At 39.1% G+C, this 19,364-nt stretch overlaps 2 protein-coding genes across 2 annotated transcripts in view; one reads left to right on the top strand and one right to left on the bottom strand.

The window, feature by feature from the left end:
• Nucleotides 1–19,364, bottom strand: part of PSMD1 (proteasome 26S subunit, non-ATPase 1) — a 121,529-nt gene that overhangs the window by 53,638 nt on the left and 48,527 nt on the right. The gene's annotated exons all lie outside the window — the stretch shown is intronic.
• HTR2B (5-hydroxytryptamine receptor 2B) lies at nt 1,919–17,632 on the top strand. The gene is made up of 4 exons (XM_005292584.5): nt 1,919–2,595; nt 3,160–3,864; nt 12,311–12,511; nt 15,080–17,632. Exons 2-4 carry the CDS (start codon nt 3,516–3,518, stop codon nt 15,967–15,969), a joined length of 1,440 nt encoding a protein of 479 aa, XP_005292641.1. The 5' UTR covers nt 1,919–2,595; nt 3,160–3,515; the 3' UTR covers nt 15,970–17,632.

The raw sequence follows: 19,364 nt of genomic DNA, 5'->3' as shown, positions 1-19,364 counted from the left end.
CTCTCTTCCTTCATTTCTCTCTCCCACTTTCTCTAGCTACTCGTACCCTTCAAATAGCTCAACAAATCAGAATAGCTAACAAATAGGACTGGATTTTCAGAAACAGCCTCCATTTTGTGCCTACAAATAAATGCAGGTGCATTTTATAGCATTTAATCTCCACTTGATGAGGCCTGCAAACCAGATAGAGATCTGTGGGCTGAAAAATGCCCCCACGATTATTTTCACTACAAAAATCAGACCTGCAGTTACATGCGGGCATAAAACCAAAGGCCTAGTTGAAGCCTTGAGAAAACTGGATAAAAATGGTCACTAGAGAGTGATATTTTATCTCTTTGTATTAATTTCAGTTTTATTTTCATGTGCGTGATATTGTTTATTTTTCTGATACTTCAAGAGGGAACATGATGGTTAGATGGACGGGGTGGTTACTGCACCTGGACTTTTCATTTCCTAAAATTTTTTTTGGAGAAAATAAAATGTCTCAGATCCTATGAGACCCCTAGGGATTGAGATAATAGGAGATCTTCTGTCCTAGTTCCCTTATATAAAATAAGGGGCATACATTTTGCTGGAAATTCTATTTTATGCAGATATAAGGTGTATGTGCCATGTAGATGTGTCAGAAAAAACGGAAGTAATTCTCTAGCATTTATTTTTCATAACGTAGGCAATTGTATTAAGGCGTTGGAATCCTGGATGTTATTTGTGACTCTCCATCCCATCTGCTAGGGGGGAAAACAGAGAATCCTTAAAATGAATTGTTCACTGCAGTTGAAAAATATATTGACGGCCCATAATAGGAAACAATTCCATGTTAAATTAAAAGCTTACAGGGCAAAGTGGGAACAGAGGTTTTTTTAAATCAGTATTAACAGATGCAAGTGCTGGTACGATCGTCTCTTAAACCATTCACATATTACTAACCCTGGCCTAATCTAGTTCCAAGTGGGAGGAACAAGCTATCATGCTATCAATGTAATTTAAGTCTCCATTCATCCATGTGAAATTAGTACAAAATATGAGCATATTATTAGTACTATATAACAATCACTGTAATAAAATATTAACATACAGAATTAACATGGAGGAAAGATATACTACAAACAGATTCTATGAACTGGGCTATAGGACCATGAAATGGTTAAAATACAAGTATGAATATTTTATTGTTCTCTTATTAACCAGCAAGTATTAAATTGGAAAAAAAAACGTTGACATAAAGATATCCTAAACTACTTTATCTGTAATGTGCACTGTTAATCTTAAGAGGTTGCTGTTCAGGTCCAAAAAATGTCATATATATAAATTAAATTATTTCCATAAATTATTTACAGCCGATTTCTCTCTTCACCTATGTGGATTCCAGGAAGTGGATGCATTTTTTTTAGATTAATACGGAATGAATCATGATTCACTAGGGACCTGGTCCTGACAAAGCCCCATGAGTATAAGCAATTCACAAAATTTAATGGTCTGTGATATACAAGTCGGTCTAAATGATCTAATGGTCCCTTCAGCCTTAAACTGTAGGAATCTATGACCTCACCTATGTCTGATTATTACACACTGGCCATGTGGCTGTCCTCAGAAGTAAATTCAATTTCTGGTTTACAGATGGGGTGTATGATCAAGATAGCAACTTTCAACTGTGTTGGAAGGTAAGAATAGAAAATACTCTAAGTAATAAAAAGCGGCTGTATCTAGGAAGGCTTAAAGTGACAGTGCATGCATTTAAAAGGATATGTTAGAACACACTTTTCTAAAATAACAAAACACTTCAAAGCCTGACAAACTAACAGACGAGTTTACACTAACTCTGAACTTTCCAGGGTTAACTGTGCTCATGTTGAGAAAGAGAGAGAGAGAGAGAGAGAGAACACGAACGAGAACTACTTTGAATACAGTTGTATACTGTAGCGTGAAGTGTGGTCATACGCTGCATCTGCACATCCAGACACAGGGACGAGGAATGTACACTATAGGTCTGAAGCACTGAATAAATAAAAAGGAAATAACCTTCCTTGGCTCTTTTCCAGCTGTAAAAAAGCGCACTCATTTATTTCCTTGTTTTCAATCACTGGAGCTGGATGCACTGGAATGAGTCAATCAACAAACAACGATAGCAGCAGACAGCAAGCTTTGCTAACGAACGCAGCGAAAACTGCACACAGAATGAGATGCAGGAGAAGAACTGTGAAACACCCAAGAGACAGGCATTAAACACGTAAGTCAGATCCCCAAAAGAACAGGAGAAGCAGAAAAACAACAACTTACTTTTTTTTTTTTTTAAACAATGTGGCAAGAATTATTTTCCCCCTCCATTCAATACCAGTTGGAGAAAATACATACATGAAGAACTTGACTTTAAAAACAGAAGAAGTTCAATCTTGACGTTTAAAAACAAATGGGAAGGTATGGACAAAGGTTTTTATTTTAAGCATATCCCAAAGGAATAAAAAACTTGTCTTCTAGAAAGTGACGTTAAAAAATTATGTGCTGAAATCCAGCACGTGATGAAAAAGAAGATCAAACTGCAGAAGAAATTTATCCCTCTCAAACCCTCAGGGAAACAAAATCCAAGAGAAATCTAAGGTAAGGCTTTCTTCACAGAAAACCTACAACAAACCAAATCTAGAAAATATTTGAACATATGGCTATTTAAAGTGTCTGCTTGTAAGAGGGAAAAGCAAGTGTTAAGACTTCAGCAGAGTTTAGAGCTAGGGGAGGCTGCGTTTAGTTATAGTCTTGCTCAAGCCTTAAAGAAAGTGAGCTCCAAACAGTGAGGATTTTACTTGTCCTTCCCATTTAAATAATGGATAACTTTAAGATGTTTGAGTTCCATAATTGTCTATGACTCTCTTGAGATGTAGTCACGAATGTTTTACTGTTAGCTGCGCTCCGACCTTCATCTGATAAACGAGGGACTGTAGCCATTAAAGAAAACTTCTATATCATTCACAACCATGTTCTGGGGGATGATAGCTCCTTGGGGAAACAGGTTTCTTAACAGGGAAAATATAGGTACTGTACTCTGCCTACATGCATGCTAATGTAGACTAGACACTCGGAGGAGGAGTTGTACATACACAGTACAAGCATCAGTTTTTTGCACTTTGTAAATAAAAAAATGATGCAATCTACATATTTTGTATATAGGGGGAACCTTTCGGCATGCAAGTTCACACACCATATTTCCTGCTGTAGGAAGACACAAGAAGCTAAAAACTGTCGACTTCTCACAGCCATTGAATTCTCTCCTAAACCCTTCTGAAACCTAAGCTTCTCTACAAGAGTAATCAGACCACTTGACCCTGCCAGCCAGAGTCAATACTTTCATTTTTAAGAGGTACGTTCATCCAGGAAGGAACGGAATACAAGTTTAGATCCAACGCCCTGGCATGGGTGCAGCATATCACAGCATCAGATGACCGGTTTACCTTACTGACCATGCTGGCCTTTCTTCAGGATCGTACCGGACCAGAGAGGAACAGCCAGCTGCTATACCTTACAAAATGTCTGAGCAAAACACAATTCCTGAATACATCCTGCTGGGCACAAAGATGTCCTATCCCTTAAACGGGTATGGATCTGGCAACGGATCTTTGACACAGCTCTCAGTAACAGGGGAATTCAAACAGAACTACCTGAATGACGAACAGGGGAATAGACCACGGTGGGCAGCTCTGCTGATCCTAATGGTGATCATCCCCACCATCGGGGGGAACATACTTGTTATACTAGCTGTGTCCCTGGAGAAAAAGTTGCAATATGCCACAAATTATTTCCTAATGTCCTTGGCGGTGGCAGACTTGCTGGTTGGATTGTTTGTGATGCCGATTGCCCTTATCATCATACTGTTTGGTAAGTATTTCACTTTGTTCCTGCCATCAAGCGTCCGTAATGAAGCAAATATGCTAACTATACTTTAAATAGGACAACTGCTTGTTTACTTCCCCCGCTTAATTGTGATAATGTTATTTTCTGTGAGCACCATCTGGCTAAACACTTCTCAATTCCCCCTACCTCTAATCATAAGATACATTTTCTCAAGACACAAGCTTAAACAAATCTACTATGAACATCCTTTCCCTTGCCTCCCACCCTTTATCAGAGAAACTAACAACTCCAAAGAATTTTACACCTCTGAGGAGCAACTACAGATACCACACTCTGGAAAAAAGGTATAGGGTGAATTATTATTGGCAGTGCAATGTTGAACATCTGCTCATTAGATATTATATTCATAATAGAAATTCTCTCTCTCAAAAGCACTAAGCAGTTTGGGATAGTTTCATTGGACTGAATAGCTTTTCACCACATCACAAGGAGTTGGTACCACTCAATGAGGACAATTTTCGGTCTCATTTATATAACCCAGGTGCAAGTTTCAGGCAATCTCTAGGATCACTGATGGCAACAATTCTAAGGTGTCACTTGCAGGAAAACTGATTTTTCAACTGCCCTAGGGAAATGGCAAAATTCACAATGCACTCCAAAGAGAGATGGTCCATCTGTCCACCTAGTCCAATATCAGACCATCTGTGCACCTGATGTAGGAGATCCAGGTTGCCATTTACTGACTCATGAGGAATAAAACAGATTTTGATGAGATTATACACTGGAGTTTGACATTTACTTGTTTATTCCATAATGACTAACAAAAACATTCATATTTTCAGGGACCTAATATTTAAAATGTTGTATTTATACCTAATTTGGTAACAACTTCATGGGAAATTTTCTGAATGGTTTCTCTTTTGTTGTTTAAAGTTCCTTAAAATTTTTTTTTTAGTTGTAATTTTTTTTATACATCCGAATATATGCCAAATAGATGATTAAGAGCTACAGCGATAGTCTGTCTATTTTTGCAAGTAAACCCCATGCAATACCCCCATGCTGGTAACTCAACCTTTGAGGTAAAGTGTACCACTGACCCATAACTAATGATAGACAGCAGGAGTTCTGTGTTTTTATATTAAAACTCTAAGGGTTGCCTTGGGGATAGCAGACACAAATTTAAAGTATTAAACGCATAGAGGCAATCAGCAGACCTACCGCTCCACAAACGACTGCTGTCAATTTGGTGACAATTTCTTTCAAGTCATAAAAATGCCTCACGATTAGTTTCCAGTATAAAGTGTTACTCAATATATGGAGATGTCAAACTGACTACAGAACAGTCAACACAGTAAGGATAAGGGGCATGTTCTTTTCAAGCAACAGTTTCTAGAAAATGACTAAGCATAATTAGGGTACAATTTTCTAATTGGGTAGGGAAAAAATCTGTCTCAAAATGTACACAAACTTCAAGATCTTAATATAAAATTTTCATAGTTTTCCTTAAAAAAAAACAAAAAACAAAAAAACCAAAAAAACCCCGCTCAAATAAGACTAATCCCCTTTCCCAATACCTCATTTACAGAACAGAAGACAGTGTAAGAAATACAGGCTGAAAGATGACATCTTAGAGAATCAGAAAATTATTAATAAATCATCATAAATAATCAGCCAAATCCGAATAGCAGCCAATACAATGAGAAGCTAAACTTTATCTTTCTGAATTTCATTAGTCTCCCAATAACCGATTTTGCCTTTCTAATTTTCCTACTTTTTCTTTTATTGCTACTTAATCTCTCAATTAATCTGGAGCTAAAGCTGTTGTAACCAAGGTTAAAACATGCTAGGAATCTTAATTTAGAATTCAACAAAAGCATCTTTCATGCTGCAGGAAGTTTTAAAGAAAAAAGTAAAATTAAAAATAATTAAATAGGTGTGGTAAGGCCATGGCAGACGTTTCACATAACTGACCAATGCTAAACATTGAAATTACTTCTATAAAGTGTCTCCTTGGCAGCCAAATAGAAAAACATTTTGCCTCCTCAGCAGTTGGTGGAAGATGCTGAGGTGTTTATAGAAAGTTCAGAACAGGAGCAAAATGTTAGGGGTTGTTGGACTGGAACAAGATGATTAAGCACATAAGACTACAGGATCGAAGGTTTGTTAACCAGATAACTATTTGAACAACAGAGAATAACCACTGACAGAGGCAGCCAATTAAAATCTACCCTTCCCATGTTTTCAGACAAGAACATTTTCATAATAGTGAAATAAACATGTGCCAGCTATTGATACAGAATACAAATATTTTGTCTCTGATTTGTCACTTATATCTAATTATATGGCAGATCTGTGGGGAAAGGTGTGAACTATTTAAATCCAGCAGCATCAATCACTTTAATCTTTGCTGGTAACATGCAACAGTATGTTTAAACTTAAAATCCACTACAAAGACTGACTCCACTCAGCAAATACTTACAAAAGCTAACACCAATAAATTTAACTGTTCCAGTAATAGAGGCTCATTTTCCACATTTGACCTGTAACAACTTCACTACTATAGTGGCGTTCTTAAATGAAATCATATAAACTTCAGAGTGAGTGACTGAACCGTATTTCAACACTGATTGAATGCATCTGGTGGCTTTAATTTAAAAAAAAAGCTTTAAAATGTCAGAATGTGTGAACTGTTCATTGTTTTTATTAACAGCTAAACTGTTTGCACTGCTTTCATTAACAGGTTAGCATGTTAGTAAACTGAAGCGTGTTCTGAAAATTAGCCTTGTGTTGTCTCCATTAATAATATTTGAAACCACTGGCTGTAGCCCACAAAAGCTTATGCCCTAATAAATTTATTAGTCTCTAAGGTGCCACAAGGACTCCTCGTGCAAATGGAATCAACACATTTGTGGGAGGGGGGACAAGAGAATCATAGGGTTTCAAGAGACCACAAATGTCAGCTAAGGGTATGACTACACTTGCAGCTGTAGAGCGCTTTAAGTTAAACCGGCCTTCGTAGATGCAGGATTTGTTGTGTAAAGATCCATCTCTTTTCTATGAAGTTTGAGGCTGGAAGCTCAGTACCTGAGATTTTAGGGAGAGCTGGTTGAGAGTAAATAGAGATTTTCCTTAAAAAAAACAACACAGAGTATTCCTAGTGTTGATATTTTGTGCCCTGGAAATATATCCTCTAAATAAAATAAAAGGTCATGTTGATTTTCTGAGCAGTAAACTATTATAATGTCCATCACCCAAGAAAACTGGGAATCTCAAGCTCTCTCATGCCAGTTATGGTTAGGTTACATTGCAAATCATTCACCTTTCATTCATTTATGGGACTATAGTGAAGATAGAAAGTAAACAATTGTGAAAAGGCTCTAGAAATATCACCAGAAGAAATCAAACCAACTTCATGGATGGCTGACTATTTTCAAAATCCGCAAGACTGAAGGAAACTAAAAAAGTTTCAGGACAAATTTAATAAAAAGCATCTTTAGTTAACTATAAAATAAAGGTACTTTGGTAAATAACTTCTCCCCAACTACTATTTTAGTTGTATTAATCAAGAAAATTGAATGGAACCATACAAGCTGAATACCAAAATCATTGAAGGCCCCGTCATCAAGTATTGTCATCAGGATAAACCCTACTTGAGAGGCTACACACGCAGTAACTTGTAAAATAAAGCCTGAGCTTACATGAAAATGAAAAAAAGTCAAACTTCCACCTCAATAAAAAACCTTACATCAACAAAATGACTCAATGAAATCCCTTACAGGCAACAAATTTCAATAGACTACAGAGCACATTACAACAAAGGTGAAATAATAATTTCCAACACTTATGTGAAGGACTTCCTTAATCTCGCTGACATGAATACATAATTAGTGCCTTCTAATCATAAGCATTCAAAGAATGTTTCACTGGCTTAAATCAGGAGCAGCTCCTCTATACTGTATCTAGTTTTAAAGATTACCTTGAAAACGGATATTCCCTATAAAGCTTTCCTCCTCATTTCAGTAAATCAAAGCCAGAAATTGTCTGTAAAAACCCATCGTTTACTCAAGACAAACCAAAAAAACCAACATTGGAGCTCCAAATCAGGAATATTTTATTAAGAAAAACACAAGTATTTGGGACATTTAAAAATCTACATATCTTTAAAAAAAAAAAAAACCAACATTCCTATTACCAAGAGGCAGCGTTACAGAGTAAGTTTTAAACACAAAACTAATTATTTGCCCCAAACAAAACAAACATTTGTGATGGGAGAAATCACTATTTAATATAATAATAATATATGGAAATATACCTATCTCATAGAACTGGAAGGGACCCCGAAAGGTCATCGAGTCCAGCCCCCTGCCTTCACTAGCAGGATCAAGTACCGTCCCTCACAGATTATTTTTCCCCAGATCCCTAAATGGCCCCCTCAAGGATTGAACTCACAACCCTGGGTTTAGCCGGCCAATGCTCAAACCACTGGGCTATCCCTCCCAAACTAAATCCACCCTGTTAAAAACTTTGCCTCCCTACTCCATTATTTCATGTATTTGAGTTTTACTGTCAAACCAGATTTTATGAATATTTACACACAGGGCCAAGACATTTATTCAACAGGTTGCTATAATGTTCAAGGATCAAAAACTGCTCTTCAAGCATTTGGGGAAGGCTGTCTCTACTATGTTTCCCCTCCCAATCCCCAAGTTTCAGACATATCTGAAATGACAATTCAGAGATAGAAAACTTCTACTGTGTACCGGAAGATGTGGAGATCATGAAAACACAACTATTAAATATATTTTTGGAAGGCAGAGATGTATTTTTAACAAATATTTTTCTTCAAGACCTTCGTCTTACACATCTGCCAGTCTTGGTCCGGATTCTATAAAGAGCAATTTGCCCCAAAACGGCAGAGAATCATGTAGGGTTTTTGTTTTATACACTAGGATTGTTTGTACGTATCTAATGTTACAAGATACAGAGGGTAGAACCCGTGCCCACTGATTTCAGTGATGGCAGGATCAGGTAACTGAAAGGGCCCTGCTGGCAGTGCCAGATTGGGAAGCAACATTAGCACCCAGACCAACAAGACCAGCAAAGCAGAGAGCATAGCCAAACTCTCATTTGAGAGGTACTCACTGAGTGGTACTCAAATACTCATTTCACAGCATTTATTTTTTTATTACACTTATTTACAAATAAGTCAACAAGATTAGGGAATACAGCAAGAGATGCCATGTTATTAACCTAGCACAGGGGTTCTCAATCAGGACTATACTTACCCCTGTGGGTATGCAGAGGGGTACATCAACTCATCTAGATAATTGCCTAGTTTTACAACAAGCTACATAAAAAGCCCTAGTGAAGTCAGTACAAACTAAAATTTCGTACGGACACAATGAGAAAGTAAGCAATATTTCAGTAATGTGCTGTGACACTTTTGTAGTTCTATGTCTGATTTTGTAAGTAAGTAGTTTTTAAGTGAGGTGAAACTTGGGGTATGCAAGACAAATCAGACTCATGAAAGAGGTTCAGTAGTATGGAAAGGTTGAGAACCACGATCATATTGAGCAATTCTTCATACAGAGCTACAGAAGTGACCGTGTTAAAATTGTAATTTTGTTTCAAACGAAGATTTAGGGTGACTATATCCCTTGTTTCTCATCAACTACTGTATTCAAAGGCTCTGGAGTAATTTTTGGTGGAAAAACCATATCTTACACAAGTTCATAATGTGAAAGGCTGCTACTCCTCTCCTCCCTGTTTCAAAGAAAAATATAAACAGAAAAAGGTTTCTACATTTACATTGTGGTCAGCAATTACTAAAAGCTTTGCAGATCTTGTAAAATTATACAAGGCTTCATTGCATACAAAAAACTTGAGTTCAGAACAAGGAAAGGACAGCTCCATTACCAAGCATTAAATGGTGTCTTTTGTACAGAACAGGTTAACAGAAAATGAAGAAAATCCATTTTACTGCAATGCACATGTCCCCTCTCTGCAAGGCTACCATCTAAGAGATACCATCTAAGGAGTACTGTATAAGGACTTTTGATAGGAAACACTGAATCATTCATTTGAAATTCAGCTATTAATGCCAACTGAACATCCTTTAGTATGCAAAATGTACACGTTTGCAGTTCACACCTCATCCTCAGAGCTGTGCTAACTTCACTTATTTAAGCCATAAAACAGTTCTTGCCTTTTTAGAGAAAAGCTCAACATTCCAAACATACCAAATTAATTGGTTGTTTTAACTACTTATTTTTTCTGGCATACTGACTTACATAGTTGGTTGAATGACTACATTACAGGCCTTTGAGGCTAAAAAAGATACCTCTTACGGCCTAATGAAATTGTGCACAGAAAGATAAAAGTGAATTTGTGTGTGTTGAATGCTCTAATCGTGTATTTTTCCATATATCTGCACCCTACTTCATTAATCAACTTTAAATTATTTTCTGTAACTAAGTTTCCACTCTGCCTGATACTCAGGAATCATGCAACTGAATATCAAGACTCGTGGTTAGTTTATTCAAAAGTAGTTAATCTTTTTCTGTTATGCCTGAGGTGCTATCCGTTATGCTTTTTCCGTTACACTATCACCTGGAGCTCGCTGCTTTAGGAGAGGTGCAGTCATATTCTCAAATCTCCATCCATTTCTCTCCTCGTCCAGATGGCTAAGACTCAACATATACATCAGGGCAGACCAGCATAATTTAGCCTGCTTCAATGCAATTTCCCCATTCTCCCTTGCTTGAAACACAAAAGTTACTGCACCACCATGTCATTTCACCACAATAATGTCAGCGTGAAATCAAGCTTCAAATCTTAAAATTGCTGCAACATTGCACTATTGACACAATAACGGACTCAGTTACTAGATGAGTTCCTTTAACGTTCTCAGAACAGTCAGTCCTTATTTATTCACAGCAGAGGGTTCAAAACTAAATAGGTTTAAAACAAATCTGACTTGTTAGCACACAAAAACCCATCATTCTACAAAGAGCTGATAATTTTCTGGTAGTACCTTAACTGCACCTACAAATCAATATGTTCATACCCATACAGAACACTAACGCGCCTTTTAAACGCAACAGCCACCCAACAGCTGTGGCTTGTGACACAAATCACTTGTAAGTGACATCAATTAGTTTATGAAAAACCTCAAAAGAGCTTCATTAACGTCCATTTGCTGATGTTCAGCAGAGTAAATATTTATGAGATCTTCACTAGGGAAGACACAGCTTTCAAATACCAACCCTTTGGAAGGTGAAAACAATACAAAGTGAATGTCCCAATCCTGAACAGAAAGCAGCTGATGGACTATTTACCTTGTTACACAGATAACATTAAAGCAGATTAGCTCTAGTCAAAAATTACAACTTTTAAGACTGTGTGTAGAAGCCTGAACTATTGCTCTTGAAAATGAGGTGAAGGGGAATCAGGCAATTTCTTTTGAATAAAAATAGGTATCCACTCACTGATGGCAGCGTCCCGCTGAGCCGTCACAGATGTGATGCAGTGACACAACAAACCCTTTCATTACAAAACTGTATGCACTAGAAAGATTGTTTCAAGACATCCCCAGTCCTGGAACTTAAGCCATGCCTCTGCATCGCTATGATAGACAAGTCACTGCTTATTTTCTCCTTTGTTAAATATACCTCTAATCCAGTGGACTTTATGGAGACGGTACACGTGAAATACAATCAATATGGTTTGTTATTAATCATGCTTATTACAATAGTATCTGAGGACCAACCAAGATCAGGGCACCCTATTGGGCTAGGCACTGTACAAAGCTGTAGACCAGAGGTGGGAAACTGCGGCCCGCGGGACCCTCCTGCCCGACCCCAGCGCTCCTGGACCAGGAGGCTAGCCCCCTGCCTTTCCCTGCAGCCTCAGCTCACTGCGCCGCCGGTGCAATGCTCTGGGCAGCCGGGCAGCGCAGCTGCAGAGCCGCGGCCTGACCCGGTGCTCTGGGTGGCGCAGCTGTAGCGACGCCTGCCACCGGTGCTCCAGGCAGCGCGGTAAGAGGGCAGGGGAGTTCGGGGGGCGGGGTGGTCAGAGGGCAGGGAACAGGGGTGGTTGAATGGGGGCAGGAGTCCCGGGGAGGGCAGTCAGGAAGGTGGGGGGGGGGGCTTAGATGGGGGTGTAAATGGATATAATATACAAGACATCAATGTGATGGCAGCAAGCATTAGTTCCACCATTTTCTGCAGGGGAATTTGGCGGTGTGTGTGTGTTTGGGGGGGGGGGAGAACCATATGAGGGATTAGCTAAAGAGAAAAACAAGGGAGGGAAGGAAGGAGAGGAGAGAAAGGTCTGAGGGCAGGTATGGAGTGGGGTATTGTCCCAAAGAGTTTATTAAGACACTTCTATGACATGTATGAAGGAAAAAATGCACACTGAACACTCAAAGGACATTAGAAATGAACCTAATAGCTTTCCTGTTCTCTTTCAGATAACGCATGGCCGCTTCCACCTGACTTGTGCCCTGTCTGGCTATTTCTTGATGTCCTCTTTTCCACAGCATCCATTATGCATCTCTGCGCCATCTCACTGGACCGCTATATTGCCATAAAAAAGCCAATCCAGGCCAGTCAATACAACTCTCGGGCTACCGCTCTCATCAAAATAACTGTGGTGTGGCTCATTTCAATAGGTACGTGGGGCTGCTGAGACTGGGAAGGGGAGAGAAACCCTTTCACGGCTAAATCATTAGTTCAAAACTGGGGCACGACTGCAAATGGCAAAGTACGAGCGGATGGCAGCCTATATCAACTGAGCTGAGCTCGGTCCACTTCCTAGTGAGCAGGTGGCTATGTCACAAAATCCATTTAACAGGCACTAGCTGGCAGACTTATTGCAGAGGTTAAGGACTGAATAGGAACGAAGTTCAAAGATTTTTTCCCACCCATAGAAGGATGCAACACACTAAGGGGCAGCATGGATTGCATTGCAGCTGCTTGTGTGGTATCTTTTCTAGAGATGCGAGACTTTAGGTTCCAATGCCGTCAATTTGATGCCTATCAGTAACAGTTTTGATTTTAAGCCCTGAATCAGTTGCTGTTGAAATTGCTGCCTCACTTAAAACTACCCAAAGAGAAAAAACTGGACAATAGGGTTGAGAATTTTATTTTAATGCTGTACAGAAAGAGGGATGACTATGTCAAAATTTCATCTTTCAATCACGGATTCAAATAACAGGTTTCAGGGTAGCAGCCGTGTTAGTCTGTATCCTCAAAAAGAACAGGAGTACTTGTGTCACCTTAAATTTGTTAGTCTCTAAGGTGCCACAAGTACTCCTGTTCTTTTTGAGGATTCAAATAAGTGAGCTGTGCCAGTAACATTCATTTCAGAAATTAAGGTGTGCTGCCAAGATACAAAAAGTCAAAGTGTTAAAAAAAAAAAAAATCAATTTATAAGTGAAGTGCAAAATGTAACGGTTTATATCAGTGGTTTCAACCAGGGGCCCGCAAGCAGGTTTAAGGGGGGGGGGGGGTCGCCAAACAGGACCAGCGTTAGACTTGCTGGGGCACAAGGGCAGAAAGCTGAAGCCACACACAGCATGGGGCTGAAGCCCGGAGCCCTGCCACCCAGGGCTGAAGCAGAAGCCTGAGAAACTTAGCTTCTTGGTGCCCCCTGTGGTTTGGGGGCCCAAGCAATTGCCCCGCTTGCTAGCCCTTAATGCCGGCCCTGGCTTTTATATGCAGAAAACCAGATGATGTGGCACAGGTGGACTGTGGAGTTTTTATAGCATGTCGGGGGGGCTCAGAAAGAAAAAGGTTGAGAACCCCAGGTTTATTTTACACTTCTAAGTGTTTTCTGAATTCTTTGCGTATGAAATATTGCCCATCTTTAATAAGTTTGGGCACAAAATGAAATTTCAGACATCCGATTCAGAGATCAGAGAAGCTAAAGCATTTAATCCAAATAACTCATTTGCAATGACAGTAAGATACAGAAGCAGTGCTAGAAAAGCAAATAATGCCACACAGAACAAGCAATACCCTGCCAAGAGCATAAACAGTTTTCTCTGGGTAACTTAAGACTACTGACACAGCATAGGTGAAAAGAATTTATATCTATGCTCTTGACCTATGTATGTACCCCTAACAACAGGAACTCCCAATATGAATACATTCAGAGGAGTACAGAGAAAAGATCTCTCTCTATTTTAACATGAGAAAGGAAATTCCTGTGGAGGCAAGATACTTGGAAGCTGACCTTTTAATATCTGATTTACTTGTATTAATCAGCACTGTACTGCTTCCTTTCTTCTTATCTATCATAAAAAGTACTCAACGGCTGAGCCATGGCTTCTTGATTCAAAGGTTAATTTGATTCAGTCTTTGTTTTAAATCTTTGCTGTTTCCAAAGGTGTGTCTGTTATTAAGGAAGGGATCAAGTGACTGAAGGCTAGGTCATTTCACGGCTTTTGACCGACACCACTAAGAAGGCTGGGGAACACAGAAGTACAGTAAATCCCCAGATCTTACTGAAAGGTGTTGGAATGAGTAGCACGAACAACCTTCATCAGACAGACAGGAACCTGTTTTTGTCATCAGATAGACCTTTACCAATAGAAATACTGTCTGTAATTTCAGTTATAGAAAGTTCATTTAAGACAAGCCCTCGGAGGTATGCTTTTTTTTAAAAACAGTTAAAACAACAAAGCTTCATTTAAAGACTCTAAATAGCCAAGAGACTTTAAACATCAAATCTATACTGAGCACACATGGCATCTCTTTAACCATTTGTATATTCAAGAGAATCAACCCGTGTGAAAGGCTGCTGGCTGACTGAGTCTGATCACTTGATGTGCTTCAAGATGAAATAGAGTTAAATTGTGTCTATTTTCTGGATCAGGTCTTCAGAAACCCAAAAAATGACATTCAGGAAGGGTAGGAGATAGAAGGAAAAATGTTACTTCAGTATTGCAACTGTTCCAGAGTTTAATTTAATATTAAGGTCTACCCTGATTCCTGAATTGTTTAAGTTTTGGGGTCATCCTCAGTTAAAGAAGGCAAGCTTTTAATATCCAGCTTGCTGAATTTATTAAAGTTCTATTTACCCAAATCTCCAGCTAATATTCTTAACTACAGATACGGCTTGTTCACTTGCTCAGTATAGCTCTCTCAAATCATGCTCCCTTAGGCACTCTGAAGCTGCAAAACCAAGTGAGAGATTGAAGATAACAAGCTGAACTATTTCTGTTTTTCTTCTGTAGGCATTGCCACTCCAATCCCGATCAGAGGTATAGAGGATGGAGACGGCAGCTCCACAAACATCACATGTGCCCTGACACCCGATCGTTTTCGTGACTTCATCCTATACGGGTCGCTAGCTTCATTCTTTGTTCCGCTTGCAATTATGATAGTCACTTACTTTCTGACCATACAAGTGCTTCGTAAGAAGGCCTACTTGATCAACAAGCCACCTCAGCGCCTAACGTGGTCTACCGTGTCTACAGTATTCCAACGGGATGTAACACCCAGCTCATCACCTGAAAAGGTGGCCATGTTAGATGGCTCCAGAAAGGACAAGGTTATGCCCAGCACAAACGAAGAGATATTCATACGCAGAATGTCCACTGCTGGAAAGAAGTCTGTGCAGAACATCAGCAATGAACAAAGGGCCTCAAAAGTCCTTGGGATTGTATTTTTTCTTTTCTTGTTGATGTGGTGCCCATTCTTTATAACAAACATAACTTCAGTTCTGTGTGACTCCTGTAGCCAGGAAGTTATTCAAAGGCTCATGGAGATATTTGTTTGGATAGGATATGTATCCTCAGGGGTGAACCCTCTAGTCTACACGCTCTTCAACAAGACATTCAGGGAGGCATTTGGCAGGTACATCACCTGCAATTATCGGACCGCAAAGCCAATGAAGGCCCTTCGGAAATGCTCTAGCAGGATCTCCTTCAGAAATTCAATGGCAGAAAACTCCAAACTCTTTATGATGCATGGGATGCGAAATGGGATTAGTCCCGTTATGTACCAGAGCCCTATGAGGCTTCATAGCTCACCAATCCAGTCATCGTCAGCCATTCTGTTGGACACATTGCTGCTCACAGAGAATGAGGTTGATAAAACAGAAGAACAAGTGAGCTATGTATAATGGAATGAAAACCAAGTTCACAACTAATTATACAACTATGTATTGTACGTAAATATGCTATATGAGGATATAAATATTATTGTCTGTTATTTATAACAAGCAAAACCTTACTGAAGCTATATTCTATTAATTCATCTCCTCTAAAACTATGGTTCCTTTATCTAGGATCTCCTCTACTTTACCAATTTAAACACAAATATCCCACTGAAGTAATAGCAATTTCATTCAGTTATAAATAGTGAATATCAGAGCACTGTAGTTTAGAAGCGGAGGGGTATAAATAAAAGAAGCTAAGGCAACTCTTGCGTGTGTGACTTTAGTTTTCCATTATCTCCAGCCTTTTCAAAGTACCATTTCTATGAAGACACACTTGTATATAAACACTACTTTAATGCTCTCCTTGATCTTATGCTTAAAGCAGACAGGACTCATATAGGCTGGTATTCTGCCCAAGACAGAAGGGATGAAACAACCAAGTGCACATATGCTTGTTGAAATGCCAAAGTTTTGATTTAAACATGTGTAGAGTATACAGAACATATGACTTTAGGATAGCACACAAGGGATCAGTAGAGTTTTTTATTGGATACTCTGTTGATTCTTTGTATCAAACTATGAGATAACACTGTCCAACAGCAGTAACCCACACTTGGTTTCCTACTCACTCCTATTGTGCTGTGGGTAAAGGGTGCCATAGGAAAATCCACTGGTATCAGAGAGAAATTTTCCCTTGCCCATTCTCCAGGGAGCAACCCTGTCCTTGCCAGTACAATGAGATGGAAATTCCACATGCTGAAATCGCCCCCATGTGTTGTTTTCTGCATAGGGGAAAATCTCTTACCTTATTGAATTCTTTTTCCCTCTGCGGCTCTCACACATGGGCTTATTATTTTCAGGTTACTCATGAATATTGAGCTGTTAGTTTATTTTACCGGAAGAAAAGCTGAGGCATTTATTGGATGTAAGAAGGATGGCATGGCACTTTTCTACTTTATGTGAGCAGCAGGAAGTCAAGAATCTGAGAATGTCTCTTACAGTTACCTCAGTTATAACTGATTTAATAGGCCAAATTCTCTTTTTTGCTCACTGTTAATGAATTAAATCCCCTTCCCTGGCCCAAAATTTACACAGTCACCAAATGAAAAGATAGCAAAGCCTTTTGTCACATACACTGGAAGGTGTGCTGATGGGGATCCTTTTAACCCCTAGGCATGAAATCCTAGCCTCCATGAAGGCGATGGAGATCTGCCACTGGCTTCAAGGAGCCAAGATTTCAGTCTGAATACACAAGATATACCAAACTGATTCTAGATTTTTGCTAAAATGTGCCCATCAGGAATTTCATTGCCTTAACTGGTGTCAGATGGCCTTGGGACAAGCAGACATCGAACGATATAATTGAAATCAACATTGATCAGTTCCAACTACTAGATCAGACAGGGTTCTTTTCAATGGGCGGAGAAGAGGAGTAGAAACAAGATTCAACACATACTTGGCCATCTATCCTGAACATTTATGCTTTCCCAGTCTCAAAGAATGCCTAAAATATTTTCAGAATGTCAAACAAGTTATGCATGCTAATTTGTAACTCTGTCACTCATCTTTTATGTAAATATTTATTTTACAATATTGCCATAAAAACAAACAAGATTTACCAACTGTCTAACGATGGTTAGGGTTTCCTGAAAATCCAGTGTTTTGGTGGCTTCAGCCTTCACCTCCTCAGATAAAGTTTGTGAAACTGTGGTCTGCTAAGAAAGCATGTTTTAAAATGGTTTGTACCAAGAGAGCAGATAACAGTAACTTGGTAACCAAACTAAGAGTAATTAATGATGCTGATAACTTCGGCCCTGACCAGCTACAGGTATCTTCAGATTCTATCCTGTTTCTTTTTGTTTTGTTTTTGTTTTAAAGAGCAGGAAGAAGAGGCGTTCTTAAAATTAAGATCAAACAGCTATAGGGAACTATGAAACCTAAAACTAGTAAAGCAGTCTTTACTCTGTCTGGAATGTGATCTAACCACAGCCTCTTCCTTCAGCTTTGATGCAGTTATTGCTTTCAGCCTCATACCCCAGGGTACACCAGTGTGCATTAATGATGATAATGCACTCACAAACGTATGAACATTTATTACCAGGGAAATAAAGCAGGGTGAAACTCAAGGCACTTAGACTTTTAATGCCTTAATTTATCAAAAGGAGAGAATAATGTTACTTTGTATTTATACAGCAACTGTCATCAGAGGATGGCAACACCCTATAAGATAGGGATGAAGTCACTTTCGTAGGAACAGGAAATTAGGGAGCTGAGAGCAAGTGACTTTCTTAAAAACAGAGTGAGTCAGTGGCAGAGTATGAAAGAAAACCCCAAAGCCTCCTGATTTCCAGCGTCCTGCTTGAATGACTGAGCCTTGCCTTGACAAGGGAAGATAGCAATGGTGGGATTTTTATTTTTTTGGCATAATGCCAGTTTAGCTCCTTCAGAGTAAGTAACACTGGGAGCGCTAATGAAATTGGACAACTTGGTGGTGTTTTAGGGCTCATTCCTACACCCTTCCAAGCCAGTGGGAGTGTTGCCATCGACTTCAAGGGGTGCAGGAACAGGCCCCTTGGATGTTACCAACGTGACACTGTTCTGATCAGGTTCAGATGACATGGAGTTTAAAACGGTGTCAGCAGCCAGTAGCCTACCTACACATCGGCTCTCAAAGCTGATACCAACAAAGGACCTACCAGGACATTTCCACATCAGCTAGACCTGTACGTTAATGCACTTCAACTGAATTAGAAAGAGTTACAGATTCTTAATTAAAATTAAAGAATCGGAAAGAATTTACATCTAACAACTTTCTGCAGTCTTTGCAACACAATCATCTATGACACAAAGCTACAAATATGTGCTGCTAAAGGAAAGGGAGTCCCTTTATCTCTCCCAACAAGCTGTAAAAACCTAACGCAATGACTACTGCAGATCCGGGGGCTCAAAAACTTCTGACAGTTCCAGAGGATTACATCACTGTTTCTTCTTGGGAAGAAAATCATATTTCCCAAAGCTATTTTAATTCTTACAGTCTGCAGTCACTTATCTTTTCACAGTTTTCATTTCTAATCTGTATCAGCTTCAGCACAAAGCTCCCCCCACCCTTCTTTAAGCTTTTAAAGCTCCTTTTTAAAGCTAATAAAGCCTATGCAGCAAAATTATTTGTTTATCTACAGAATGGAGAGCACTAAAGATAACATGGCCTTCCCAATACATTTTACATAAAAGAGAACCTGAAGTAACAATGCCAAAGAATTCCAGGAAAGGGATTTAAAACATGTTTCGTTGGTAGTTATATTCCATTACATTTTTCCTCTCCCCCCGCACCTCATTAAGCATTGAAAAAAAATAAACAA

The sequence above is a fragment of the Chrysemys picta genome, chromosome 9 (assembly GCF_011386835.1).
Source record: "Chrysemys picta bellii isolate R12L10 chromosome 9, ASM1138683v2, whole genome shotgun sequence".
Taxonomy (NCBI): domain Eukaryota; kingdom Metazoa; phylum Chordata; order Testudines; family Emydidae; genus Chrysemys; species Chrysemys picta.
This window is presented reverse-complemented; position numbering and strand designations above follow the sequence as displayed.

Excerpts from the sequence above, each read along its gene's own strand:
- HTR2B (XM_005292584.5), top strand. The coding sequence starts at position 3,516 with ATGTCTGAGCAAAACACAATTCCTGAATACATCCTGCTGGGCACAAAG. Across the intron at positions 3,865-12,310 it reads CCTTATCATCATACTGTTTG|ATAACGCATGGCCGCTTCCA; the intron begins GTAAGTATTTCA and ends GTTCTCTTTCAG. Across the intron at positions 12,512-15,079 it reads GGTGTGGCTCATTTCAATAG|GCATTGCCACTCCAATCCCG; the intron begins GTACGTGGGGCT and ends TTTCTTCTGTAG.